This window comes from Scyliorhinus torazame, chromosome 8, assembly GCF_047496885.1.
Source record: "Scyliorhinus torazame isolate Kashiwa2021f chromosome 8, sScyTor2.1, whole genome shotgun sequence".
Lineage (NCBI taxonomy): Eukaryota > Metazoa > Chordata > Chondrichthyes > Carcharhiniformes > Scyliorhinidae > Scyliorhinus > Scyliorhinus torazame.
The window spans coordinates 60,030,240-60,044,524 of record NC_092714.1 but is presented as its reverse complement, the minus strand read 5'-3'; the positions used below and the strand labels follow the sequence as shown (position 1 = coordinate 60,044,524).

The following is a 14,285-nucleotide window of genomic DNA, read 5'->3' as shown; positions in this document are numbered from 1 at the left end:
AGGGGGTACGAGTCGAGCTGCGTGTACAGATTGATGGTCTGGCTGTAGTCCACGACCATTCTGTGTTTCTCCCCAGTTTTAACGACTACCACTTGGGCTCTCCAGGGGCTGTTATTGGCCTCGATGATGCCTTCCCGAAGCAGCTGCTGGACCTCGGACCTGATGAAGGTCCTGTCCTGGGTGCTATACCGTCTGCTCCTGGTGGCGATGGGTTTGCAATCCGGGATTAGATTTGCGAAGAGAGAAGGCGGATTGACCTTTAGGGTCGTGAGGCTGCACACAGTGAGGGGTGGTAGGGGCCCGCCGAATTTGAGGGTTAAGCTCTGGAGATTGCACTGGAAGTCCAGGCCTCGTAGTAGAGCAGCGCAGAGTTTATGGAGGATGTAGAGGCGGAAGCCGCTGAATTCTACGTCCTGGACCGTGAGTGTGACCGTACAGTACCCCCGGATCGTGACGGAATGGGATCCGGAGGCCAGGGAGATTCTTTGGTTGGCGAGATGTACTGCGAAGGAGCAGCGCCTTACCGTATCTGGGAGTATGAAGCTTTCGGTGCTCCCAGAATCCAGCAGGCAACAGCTCACGTGGCCGTTGATTTTCACGCTGGTCGATGCGGTGGCCAGATTGTGCAGACGAGACTGGTCGATCGTCACTGAGGCGAGTCGTGGTCGGTCGTCGCTGGCGTCGGATGATGGGGAGCCTGGGGGGCCCAGGTCCTGGAATGCTGTCAGTGTCCATGCCCCGTGGGGGAGACAAGATGGCGGTGCCCGAATATGCTGCGGGGGACAAAATGGCGGCGCCCATGGGCCGCACATTGCGGGGGTTGGACAAGATGGCGGCGCCCATGGGTCGCACATGGACTGAGGGGGAGAAGATGGCGGGCACCCACTGGCCGCGCGTGGTACGGGGAGATGAAGATGGCGGCACCCATTGTGTCTAGACTAGGGGGGTGGGGGCGATAGCGGCGACTGCGCGGGCCTGGCACACCGCGGCGAAGTGACCCTTTTTGCTGCAAGCCTTGCAAAGGGCCGCGCGGGCCGGGCAGCGTTGGCGAGGGTGTTTCTGCTGGCCGCAGAAGTAACATCGGGGACCCCCGGGGTGTGCGGGCTGGCGCATGGTGCAGGCATACTGGCTGGGTAAGACCCCCGCTGGGGCGGCCGTCTGTGGGGTCCGCGATGCGTAGGAGGGGTGGGCCGCGTGGCTGGGGGAGTAGACCTGAATGTAGCGCAAGGCGCCCGTCATAGAGGGCGCTAGTTTCTTTGTCTCAGCTAGATCGAGCGTGGCCCCTTCTAACAGTCTCTGGCGTATTAGGTCCGACCCAATCCCCGTAACGAACGGGTCCCGCATAAGGAGTTCGAATGTTCAGTGGCCGTAACGGCCTGACAGTCGCAGTCCCGGACGAGTGGGATTAGGGCCCGCCAGAAGTCTTCTATAGACTCACCAGGGAGTTGAGAGTGAGTAGCGAGTACGTGCCTGGCGAAGAGCGTGTTCGTCTTCTGTGCGTAGTTTTCTTTGAGAAGCGCCATGGCGTCGGCATAGTTCGGGGCGTCCTGGATCAGCGGAAACACGTTGGAGCTCAACCTTGAGTACAGGATCTGTATCTTCTGAGCCTCTGGAACAGGGGTGGTCGCTGAGTTGATATACGCCTCGAAGCAAGTTAGGCAGTGATTAAAGTCCTTTTTGGCGTCGCTTGATTGCGGATCCAGCTGCAGGTGATCTGGCTTGATACGTAGGTCCATCTTTTAGAAAATCTTAGAGCAATAAATTGATGCACGATCAATTGAACAAAGACTAGAGTTGGATACAACTGAGGCTTTATTGCTCTAAGATGTGTGGCCTCCCACAGCAGCTGGTGAAATGGCTGCTGAATGGAGGACACGCATATTTATACTCCGCCTACTGGGCGGAGCCAGCAGACGGGGACTACCGGCGAACCTGTCGTACAGGTCCTACCTTACATCACCTAATAAAGGTGTAACAGTGGTTTACCACAAGTTGTTAGAACCTATTTGCCGTTAGGACCTATTTGTCAATGTAAAGGACGTCTGCTTGAGGTGCTCACTCCAACATTGATTTGCCCGAGAGAGGATCAAGTGAAGAAAAATCAGGCCACTTTTTAGTGTCACAGCAGTCCCCAATCTAGCTGGGCTTTCATAGACTGGGCCAGTAACCTGCAATCCAGGGGACCGGGAGGACCTAAAGTTTAGGAAAATCAGGAGTGGGGTGGGTGGCGAATTAGGATTCAGGGCCTTAGCAAAGATGAAGGGTGCTCGGGGTCACAAAATCAGGGTTTGGGCTAAGAAAGGGATGATTGCGAATCAGCGATGTGGGAATCAGGAGCATTGAGAGCATTCCTGGCTCTGAAAATTTAAAAATTATTTATCTTTTTGATCAGCAGGTATCAGTAGTGCTAGATTTCTTAAGTGCAACCCACAATCGTACTGGCTGCCTCAGAACAAGCCAATTTTGGAGTGTAGACCTCAAGCGTGTGTCAGCCCTCTACATTTGCAAATAAATGCCAAACAGTTGTTGCTGGTACAGGTAAAGGCGACCTGTTACTTGTCAATAGGTGGTCAGTGTACTTTAAAGAAACCTCAATGTTGTGAGTGAAGTGAAGGGTTATTTGTTGGTGGGGCAATTCGATTTGGAGGGAGAACGTGATTCTGGCGAGCTGGGTTTTTAATGAGTGTTCATGATATGGAAATGCACGAAAATGTGGATTCCCCCATGGATTAGTTGGAAATGTGACCTGCCATTAGCCCACATAACAATTGGAAGTGGAAGATTCCAATTTATTTCCCTGCCCGCAGCAAACTGACTTTTGCCATAGCGCAAAGTTTTGAGCCCCTACCCACCACAAGACCCGCCAGGAAAATTCCACCCAATGATACTTAGTCTGATATGAAATGCTGTGAGATAGTGGCCACCCTGATAATGTCCTATTACAGGCATACAACAAAATAAAGGACAAATGTTAATGCAGGATTCTAGATACACCTTCCATCAGAGCTTACATTACAAAATACTAACTGTAAATGGTAGTTGTGTGATTTTGTGTATGCCTTATTTAGAGTGAGTGGGAAGGAAAGCCAGAAGTAAGGACTTGCACCTTCCAATGCTTCCACTACATTATTATATGAAAGGATGAGTTTCCCCTCATGTAATGTAAAGATTGTAGCATGCAGAATCTTGTGCAATTCAGGTGTTGTTCCTTGTAGCCTGTGTGATCTTCTCCAAGAAATAAAAGTGGGACAGCATGCGCCGCAGTGGTTAGCACTGCAGTTTCACGGCGCCGAGGTCCCAGGTTCGAATCCCAGCCCTGGGTCACTGTCGGTGTGGAGTTTGCACATTCTCCCCATGTGGATTTCACCCCCACAACCTAAAGATGTGTAGGTTAGGTGGATTGGCCACGCTAAATTGCCCCTTAATTGGAAAAAATATATAATTGGGTACTCTAAATTAAAAAAAATAATAATTTTTAAGAAATAAAAGCAATTCTCAGAAATTTTAAGTCGAAGGAGAACATGCACAAAGAATGGCAGGTGAAAAATTTGCAGTTCATCCAGATCAGTGGGTGATTCTACATTATGCATCATGCCGCTAAGTTGCCAGGAGGGGTAAGATGAACCTTGCTGTGATGCCTTGCAAATGTCAATGTGTGACTGGCAACACTGTTAGAGGCAATCAAATTTGCAAGGAATTTTAAACATACGAAAATTACAACTTGGATCCCACTCAGAACATGGTAGGTTTTATTGATTACTCTGTGATGGGATGCATCTGTCAAAGTGGCTATTCAAATGATAAGTCTCACCTTTTCAGCAACACTGGATGCCATGAATGTGATGGTATAATGATGGAAAAGATGTTGCATGCCAACAACTAAACATTCACAATCCTGAGAATTTGGCGAATGCAATTGTATCTCGAGGGTCACATCGGAGGTGGAGGGAGGCAGAATATTTCTCTTTTGCCACCTCAAAGGACAAGTGGGAAGAGGAGGGAAAGGAAATAATTGAAAAATTATATAGTACAGAAATTAATATTCCTAAAATAGAACAAATGATTCACCTCAACCACTGAATAAAAGCTGAAGTATATTGGCCAGTGATTTTTTTATTGGATTTTTTGTTACAATAAACAGTTTACTATTTCAAGGCAACAACTAAAAACTTTGACTGCCTTAAGTTCCTCTGTGTATACTTTGTTTCCACTGCATTTTTCTGTACTCAACGTAGTTTTACAAGTTTGCAGAATTTTGTCAAGTATTTAATGTGTTTTAATTAGTAAGACTTCATATAATTCCACTTAGCATCACATTTTAAACATTAGGGGCGCGATTCTCCGCTCCCGCGACTAAGTGCCCACGCCGTCGTGAACGCCGTCGAGTTTCACGACGGCGCGAAACGGCCCCGATCGCGATCGATTCAGGGCCCGAAAATGGGCTAGGAGTGGGGCCGCAAGGAACTGGGGGTGGGGGGGGGGGGGGGGAGCGTGGCACAAAAGCAGCGGCGTAAGCGCGCGACGCCCGAATGACGCGGCGCTGTGCCATAAATGGCGCGATCCGCACACGGAAGGACCCAGGAGAAGGAGGCGAGATGGCTGAGCCCCGACGAGCCGCATCGAGGTTCCGGGACACGGACCTGGACACCCTCCTCGATGAGGTTGAAAACCGAAGGGCCACCCTCTGCCCAAGATGTGGGCATCGCCAGCTGTCCAGCACGGTGAGGAGTTGGCGTGAAGTTGGCACCGCTGTGAGTGCTGTGGGGCACACCCCCCGGTCCGGGGAGCAGTGTCGGAAGAAGCTGCACGACCTCACTCGGGCTGCCAGGGTAAGTGCCATAAGGGTGCCCCTGGGTCACAAGCAACCCCCCCCCCCTACCCAGGCACGAGGGGGGAAAGTGGGTTGGGGGGGGGGGTCAATGTGCACAACATTGTACTCAACCCACATGAGCACCGGGACCCCCCCTGGATAGATGCCATGGCGTGGCTCCAACTGTCTCCTCACCCAGCATTAATATAGCCTATATCTGCACGCCCTGATGATACCCACCTAATTGTGATGCTTTATCCAACCCCCCCCCCTCCCCCCCCCCTCCCCCCCCCCCCCCCCCCCCCAGGACAAGACAGCTCACAACCAACATGAGCGTATGAGAACCGGAGGGGGTTCCCCTGTGCTGCATCCCCTAAATGTTCACGAGCAGAGGGCCCTGGACCTCGCTGGGGGATCCGCCACCCGGGAGGTCGCGACATGCCAGGTCGGAGGCGCAGAAGCAAGTGAGACAGCCCTGCATGTCCTGACCCCCCCCCCCCCCCAGCCCGTCATCGCCACCCTCACACTCTGGCCACTGCACCCTCGATCCCCTCCCCCCTCACACTCATGCCACTGCACCCTCGATCCCCTCCCCTCTCACACTCTGGCCACTGCACCCTCAATCCCCTCCCCCCTCACACTCATGCCACTGCACCCTCGATCCCCTCCCCCTCCTCCCCCCCCCCCCCCCCCCCCCCTCACACACTGCCCCCACCACCACCACCATACACCCGGCCCAGCATGTCTAACGAACCCTGTATTGTTGTGTTCCCCCAGGGCCAGCCGCTGAACGTCCAGGGTCGTCTCGGCCAAGACACAGCCGACCATCTCCAACCTCAAGTGCACCCAGGGACGCAAGCCAGAGGGTGGCAGTCGGTCGGACAGGACGGCCATCCTCTCAGTATGGGACGCTGGACGGGGACGCACATACGACAGACACAGACAATACTGAGGGGCACAGGACGGACAGCGACGATGACGCACAGAGAACGGCCATACAGTCCACGGATTCACCTGGAGGGCAACATGACATGGGCCGCATGCAACTTGCCATGAGGGGGACCAGTACACACCAGACTTCCTAACGGACGATGACCTCAAGCTAGCTGCACTGCTGTCTCCCACACCATCGACCATCGCAGAGACACTCACTTCGGTTCGGTTGGGCAGATAAGTGATGAGGCTCCCGGGTCACGGTCTGGTGCGCACCACACAGCCGGGCCGGTACAGCAGGTGGAGTTTGGAGCAGCCGAAGGGCTGGACGGTCGGAGGGCAGCCCAAGCCCAGCGAACAGCTGCCGCCCAGATGGTTCCTGGGTTCCTGGATGTACTTGACCCACTCAGACAACCGATGCATGTGGACAACGAGGGACTGAATAACAGGCTGAGGGCCATCTTCCAGGACCTGCACATGCAGTTGGAGGAGTCCATTCGCGTCCAGGAGCAGGGAGTGGTGCCACTCATCGCAGCCACCCAGGCCGACACCGCACGGGTGGCGTCCGCGGTGGAGGCAATGGGTGAAACGGTTTTGGCCATTGGTCAAATTCTGCAAGGCGTTGGGCTTCACGTCCACGCGTCATCCATGGCCCAGGAGAGGGCTGCCCTCTCACAGGTAGCCATGCGACAGAGCCAACACGACATTGCCGCCGCTCTCCGGGGTCTGGACGAGTGTCACCATGCCATGGCCCAGTCCCAGCAGGCGACGGCACAGTCCCAGCAGTCAGTCGCGGAGAGCATAGACCGCCTGGCGCACGTGATGGATGGCGTAGCGCACTCACAGGTTGAGATAGCACAGTCCCTGGCAGGAATGTCGCACTCCCTGGGCTCCAGCTCTGCGAACATTCGGACCGTGGTCGATACCGCTGCAGGCCTCCAGGACTGGCAGCGCCAGGTGTCGGTGGTGCGACGGGGCATGTCTCCGATTGCACCTCCGTCCCACAGTGAGGCCCGGGGGCCACCGGGCTCCCCGAGGGAGGAGGTGGTTCTGGGGCCCGTCCCGGTACCTCCAGCAAGGGACGTCCGGAACACTCGGCATCCCCCTGTTCCATCCCTGGCGCATCTGGTGGGCAGCGGGCAGGACAGGGTGGCACCATGCCATCCAGCACGCCCGCCGAGCAGCCTGGCCCATCGAAGCCGGGCCGCCACAGGAAACGGGTGCCGACGGGGAGCCATGTCGCAGGGCATGATTCTCAGCAGTCCACCTCCACTCCTGCTGTACCATCTGGGGAGACACCTAGACGTAGTGGTAGGGCCCATAAGGCAAAGAAGTTAGGCACATAGGTTGGCACGGGTGCAGGGCACAGTTTAGTTGTAGGGGGTAGGGCATCTGTATGTGAATGTCACAAATAAACTCACTGTTGCACTTAACTTGTAAGACTCTGTGCTATGTCCGGTGCCAGGGGGCTCGTGAGGGTGACCGAGTGGCGCTGTGGTTAACGAGCAGTTCAACGTCGTTGCCGGATGTGCTGACCGTTTCCCCATTGCCTCCCAAAATCGGACATCCTAGTCCTCGGCACTCCGACGCCGGCTACCCCACACGGGCACGGGATGAAATGCCCGTTACGAAGGCTCTGACCACCGGAGTGCATAGTTCAGCTATAGCCATGAGTCCGACCTTGGCTGGCGAATCTGAGCTCACAGCTCATCGCAGAGCGGGCTGTCATCATTCATCATTCAACATGGCACTGATCACAACCGCTTACACAATCATCAACATTGTGCAATCCCGTAGTGCCACAGTGGTAAGGTGATGTGGAATTGGTGCCGTGAACGCGGCGGGGGGGGGATGCTGTGTGGTGCCCGTGTGCAGGGCTGACGGTGCAGGTGGCAGTGTTCAGCGAATCCCTCCCCACGGTGCGTGAACCGTGCGGCCACCAACGCGTTGCGTGCCCGCTGTCCTCGACGGTACGATCGTGCAGCCTCCTGGACGTAACAAGCAGCCGGGCAGTGTCTGTGTCCTGCGCCCCTCCCCCCTCCCCCACCCTGATACACGGCATCCTCCTCCTCCTCCTCTTCCTCCTCCCCTTCGTTTGCGTTGGCTCCGGTGCCGTCAGGTCCTCCCTCCGACTCCTCCACCAGTGCATCTCCCCTCTGCATGGCAATGTTGTGCAGCGCACAGCAGACCACAACCATGCGACCGACCCTGTTGGGTCGGTACTGCAGGGCCCCTCCGGAGCGGTCCAGGTATCTGAATCTCATCTCCAGCAGGCCGAAGCACCGCTCCACCACACCCCTGGTTGCTGCATGGGCCTCGTTGTATAGGCTCTCCGCTTTGGTCTGAGGCCTCCGTATTGGCGTCATCAGCCATGACCTCAACGGATAGCCCCTGTCGCCCAGCAACCAGCCCCTCAGCCGGGGGGGGGGGGGGGGCATCCACCGAACATTGCGGGGATGAACGACTGTGCCAGAATGTAGGCGTCATGCACACTCCCGGGGTACCTTGCACACACGTGCATGATCTTCATGTGGGGGTCACGCACCACCTGAAAGTTCATGGAGTATGTGCCCTTCCTGTTCATGAACACTTCCCTATTGTCTGCAGGTGGGCGCATGGGGACGTGCACACCATCGATGACACCCTGGACCATCGGTATCCTGGCCACCTTGGCGAATCCACGTGCCCGTGCTTCCTGCTGTGCTCGGTCCTCGGGGAATTTAATGTACCTGTCCGCGATGGCGTACAAGGCGTCAGTCACGGCCCAGATGCACCTGTGGGCCGATGCCTGTGAGATCCCGGATAGGTCCCCACTCGGCGCCTGGAAGGAGCCGGTAGCGTTAAAGTTTAGGGCCACCGTCACCTTAACGGAGACTGGTATAGCGTGTCCTCCACCCGTTTCAAGTGGTGCGAGGTGCGCCACGAGGTGGCATATATGTGCGACCGTCTCCCTGCTGAACCGTAGTCTCCTCCTGCATGTGATGTCCGGTAGGGCCTCGAACTAGTACACTGTACACCCTAGGCCTTGCTGGACGCCTGTGGCACCCTGGTATCACCATCATGGACTCCTCCACATCCTCCTCCTCCTCCTCCTCCCCCCCCCCCCCCCCCCCCAAGCACTTCAATATCAGTGCCCGCCTCCTGTGCATTTCTCGCCGTCAGGGGGTCAATGTTCCCCTCGGCATCCCCCTGGACATTCCGGGCCTGAGCGCCTGCGGCCTGCGCGGCGATGACGGGCCACTCCATGGCCATCCCCTCTGCTGCAGCAGCAACCGCTGCAACTGCAGCCACTGTGGGCCGTCGCGGTCTACGCTGCTGGATGGCCACCTGCAGTGCTGCGACTCCAACCGCGGCTGTCTGTTTGGCATACATGGTGACCTGCAGGAGGGTGGTGGGGGGCAGAGAAATGACATGTTACATGGAGGTTCTTCCACATCTTGCCAGCCGGGTTGCATGGGATACCTGTGTGCCCCGGTGGCCTGGTCGCGCTGCAGATACGCAGCCATCCTAACACCTGGTCACTGTCTGCGTCCAACGGTCAGTTCACACCGTCCTCCTCACCAGTGTGCCAGTCGCCTGTGCCCATCAGCCACACGACAACCTGCGGCCGTGTCCTCGTCACCATCCTGCCAGATCAGGGCGGCTGACATGTGGCATCCGCGAATGGACGACACCCTCCACACTCTCACTCACCCCCCTTCCACCTCCACTCCCTCCCTCACCCCCCTCCCACCTCCACACTCTCCCTCCCCCTCCCACCTCCACTCCCTCCCTCCCACCTCCACACTCTCTGTCCCCACTCCCACTTCCACACTCTCCCTCCCCCTTCCCACCTCCACACACTCCCTCACCCCCCTTCCACCTCCACTCCCTCCCTCACCCCCTCCCACATCCACACTCTCCCTCCCCCCTCCCACCTCCACACACTCCCTCACCCCCCTTCCACCTCCACTCCGTCCCTCACCCCCTCCCACCTCCACACAGTCCCTCACCCCCCCTTCCACTCCCCGTTGGCCGCAGCGTTCTCGGGGAAGCCAACCTAGTCTGCAGGAGCTCCGGAACAGTCCGCTCACCTCCTCACTGCTCAGCGGCTGGCTGACGACTTTATTTACCAGGTGTGAACGGCGACGGTGTGAACTGGGTTCACGCCATCGGGACTTCGGTCCATCCGGGCCGGAGAATAGCAGGGGTAGTGGAGAATCGCCATTTTGGGTGTCTCGGGCGATTCTCCGGCCTGCGCCGCGCAGAACTTGACGGGGCTGATCTCGCCGCTTGGGTGAATCACGGGAGGGCGTCGGACCGGCGTCGCGTGGAAAAATGGCGCGATCGCCGATTCTCCCAACTGGCGCGGCATTGGAGAATCGTGCCCTAGGACTATACCTCAAACTTTGTTCTTAAACCAAATGTGCTTGTGAAGAGAAAGATTTGACATGATGGACAATACCTTTACTAAGACAAACAATATCTGTTCCAATTTCTCTATTTAAGGGAGAAGAGGAAACCTATCTGGCTATCATTTACCTGCAGAAGTTAATAAGAGGAAGGACTGTTCAGAATATGGTATGTTTTTTTGGATTATTTATAGATTATGAAATAAATATAGGATTCTCAACTGCAGGATTGAAATTTATCAACTTGTGCAGCATTGTGTACTTTGGGAGAATTTGAAATGCTGATCAGAGAGTTGAGGGGCAGTATGTCATGTTATTACCTCCACCACGGAAGGTGGACAGCAGTAATGTTTTTGTCTCTTAATCTGTTTTTCTGTAAACAATATATTTCAAAAACGAATAGATGGATTTCAATGAAACTTGGTACATAGGTAGGGTATGGTCCAAGAAGAATTGCCTAGCTTTTGGTGACGATACATTTCTGGATCCTGGATTTTTAAAAAAAGGATCAATCTGTTCACATTGGGGGATAGGGCAAATTGACTTTATTTTAGAATATTCTAGGTTATTTAATTTAGAACGTTATTGATTGTTTTATTATGTTGTGGATTGTCTCAGCTGTTGTGGTACCGAGTTTTCAGAGCAGGTTGTTGGATGTGGATTGGCCTAAAGCCTCCTCAGTGAGAAGGTAGCTCTTAATAAAAATATTTATTTTCTCAGCCTTATTGTTACAGAGCATCAACTAGGCAGAAAAAAGACTCAAAAGAAGAGCGGCGTAATTGTATTATAGTTGAGTTATCAGAGCTCTACTGAGTGCCCTCTTCACTTGTTAACTCATTTGTGAAAAGCAATACAATTTTGTCAGTTCTCACAATTTGATAAAGTTCTGCAATGTAAAACATTGCATATGGGTAGGAAGGGCATACAGCTTGCTTCAGTTCAATTACAGTTTCATCAACAGCATCAATGCTGGCAGTTTGGGAGTCTCGCTATTCTAACCATCCAACTTGAAGTTGGAATGTTGACATGGGATAGTTGGGTAAAATGAAAAGTACTAATGGTAATCTTGGAAATTTTGGGACAACACTAATGTAATCTATAATCTTATAGATGTTTGAAGGCAAGGAAAAGCGGATAGAGCTGATTCAAGAACTCCGCACCACTCATGCACTCCAAGAGGACAGACAACTACTGAAGCAAGCAGAAATGCAGGCTATATTGGCCTTGCAACATGAACAAAATCTAAAGCAGCAAAAGGTAACCCAACAAGATTTGTAATATTTAATGGAAAGCAAAGAACAATACAGCGCAGGAACAGGCCCTTCGGCCCTCCAAGCCTGTACCGGTCATGATACCACCCTTGGCCAAAACCCTCAAAACTTCCCAGTGCCGTATCCCCCTATACCCATCCTATCCATGTATTTGTCGATATGCCTTTTTGAGCATCTCGTTAATGTATCTGTTTCCACAACCTCCCCAGGTAGCATGTTCCAGGCACCCACCATCCTTTATGTAAAAAACCCTGCCTCGCACATCTCCTCTAAACTTTGCCCCACGGACCTTAAACCTATACCTCCTAGTGTCTGACCTCTCCGCCTGGGGAAAGAGCGCCTGCTCATCCACTCTATCCATGCCCCTCATAATCTTGTAGACCTTTATCAGGTCACCCCTCAACCTCTGTCTTTCTAATGCAAACAGTCCGAGTCTATTCAGCCTCTCCACATAGCTAACTCCCTCCAGACCAGGCAGCATCCTGGTAAACCTCCTCTGTACCCTCTCCAAAGCCTCCAAATCCTTCTGGTAGTGTGGTGACCAGAATTGTGCACAATATTCCAAGTGCAGCCTTACCAAGGTTCTGTACAACTGTAGCATGACTTGCCAGTTTTTATACTCGATGCCTATACTGAAGGCAAGCATTCTGTATGCTTTCTTGACTACCTTGTCCACTTGTGTTCGAGGTTAACTTCTCTGTTGTGACTGCACTTCAGCTGCAACCATTTCAGGCACTGCATCTCAACCCTGTCAGAAAGATGCTTAAAAATTGGTAATAATAAAGAGCTCCACATTCTGTTACATATTTTTCTAAAAGCGGACATTTTTGTGGTCTGCAGTGGCCCCTTTAAGGCTGCCTATTAGACCAGAGTTCTAGTTTCCTGACTACAGTCAACCCAGTGCCGAATAATGAAGAAATCAAATGGTGCTTTATTGGTGCCTTACACTGTTTCAACTGTGGACTTGGATTTCCCTTGTGATGCCTAAGCCAATATGGTGGGTGGCACACTTCCAATGTAGAATACGTCCACGCACACCATCTACAATATTGAATGCTTCGGTGCCAATTTTACACCTGTAAATTGAGTGCTGCATCATTGAATTTCCAGGCCATTCTGTTTCAGGTGCTTCAATTATACATGATGAAATAAAGTTGTAGGCAGATATAATACTTCAGAACATCATGCAATTTTAAATTGACATTTAGACAAGAAAAAAGAACATAATGCAGCGCAAGGTATTATTAATATTTACTAATGATTGTTTTTACAGCAGACCATTATAAATTTATTACGGTGGGCCGGAGACGGATTTTGCTGGGATGGAGGGACTTGGAGCCTCCAAAGTCAGGGGTGTGGGTCAGTGACATGGCAGGGTTTCTCAGGCTGGAGAAGATTAAGTTCGCCTTAAGGGGTTCAATACAGGGGTTTGCTCAGAGGTGGCAGCCGTTCATCGACATCTTTAAGGAAAACTGACCGTCAGCAGAAATAAGGGGGGGGGGGGGGTGGGGGGAGGGGAGGCACGGAAGTGGAGAATAAGGGCAGGGAATCTAATATATGGGTAGCTAGGAGTTAGGGCGGGGGGAAGTTGGGTATACTGTGTGTCGCACTGCTCTGTTATTTAGAATGTTAATATGTTAAAATGTTAAAATTATAAATGCCTCAATAAAATGTTTTCTACAAAAAAAAATCTATTACAATTAGTATGAATTATTTTTGTCTTGCTACAGCGTTCTACAATGGAAGATTATCTGTCACACATTGAAGGTTGTGTACTTGCAGACATGTTTGACTTCCTGAATAAGGAACTGCTGCGGCTGCAAGAGGAAAGACGGATCCATGCAATTGTTATGTTGGCCGAGCGTCGCCGTCGGATCAGAGAGGCTGAAGAAAGTGGTTTACGTCAAGTAGAGGAGAGGCGCAGGAGGGAGGAGGATGAAATTTTCAAGCAGGTCAGATACATGCAATATAAAATTACATTGCAGTAAGATCCCGCCATTCGCAGGGGTTGCAAAATCTTGCAAATGATAAAACCATGAACGATGAACACATTTTTCAATGGGAGTCAATTCGATAGGTTCCAGAAATGTAAGGGCAGCATTGATTTGCTCCATCACTCGACAACAAATTGTGGTATAGTACCTGTATACAAGAAAAGGGGGAAACCTCTAAGCAATACAAGACATGTAGTGAACATTTTAAAGAGACAATCCTCATTTAAGAAAAACACAAATCACCTCAAAACTGACACAAAATCGGTGAATGTTTCACAATCAAACAGAGCCATTATTTCAGCTCTGGTCTAAGAGATTCAGATATTTCGAGGTTAACTTCTCTGTTGTGGTTGCACTTCAGCTGCAACCATTCCAGGCCCTGCATCTCAACCCTGTCAGAAAGATGCTTAAAAATGAAAACTCAGTGTCTACAGCCAGGATTTATGGAAGGTATCCGCATCAGTTTTTGTACAGTGTGTGCAGGAGGGTTTCCTGACACAATATGTGGATAGGCCGACAAGAGGTGGGGCCACATTGGATTTGGTACTGGGTAATGAACCGGGCCAAGTGTTAGATTTGTTTGTGGGAGAGCACTTTAAAGATAGTGACCACAAGTCGGTGTCTTTCACTATTGCAATGGAGAGGGATAGGGCCATACGGCAGGGCAAGGGTTTATAATTGGGGGAAGGGTAATTATGATGCGATTAGGCAAGAATTAGGGAGCATAAGATGGGAACAGAAACTGTCAGGGAAAGGCACAAATGAAAAGTGGAGCTTGTTCAAGGAACAAATACTGCGTGTCCTTGATAGGTATGCCCCTGTCAGGCAGGGAGGAAATGGCCGTGTAAGGGAACCATGGTTCACAAAAGAGATTGAATGTCCTGTC

At 52.4% G+C, this 14,285-nt stretch overlaps 1 protein-coding gene across 4 annotated transcripts in view; it reads left to right on the top strand.

Moving 5' to 3' along the window:
* The window catches only part of cfap91 (cilia and flagella associated protein 91), a 294,449-nt gene that overhangs the window by 209,088 nt on the left and 71,076 nt on the right, over positions 1 to 14,285 (top strand). For all 4 annotated transcript variants that reach the window (XM_072513694.1, XM_072513696.1, XM_072513693.1 and 1 more), the window contains 3 exons: positions 10,232 to 10,303; positions 11,245 to 11,391; positions 13,136 to 13,357. In XM_072513694.1, the coding sequence (XP_072369795.1) occupies positions 10,232 to 10,303; positions 11,245 to 11,391; positions 13,136 to 13,357 (441 nt within the window). The remainder of the gene's footprint in view (positions 1 to 10,231; positions 10,304 to 11,244; positions 11,392 to 13,135; positions 13,358 to 14,285) is intronic.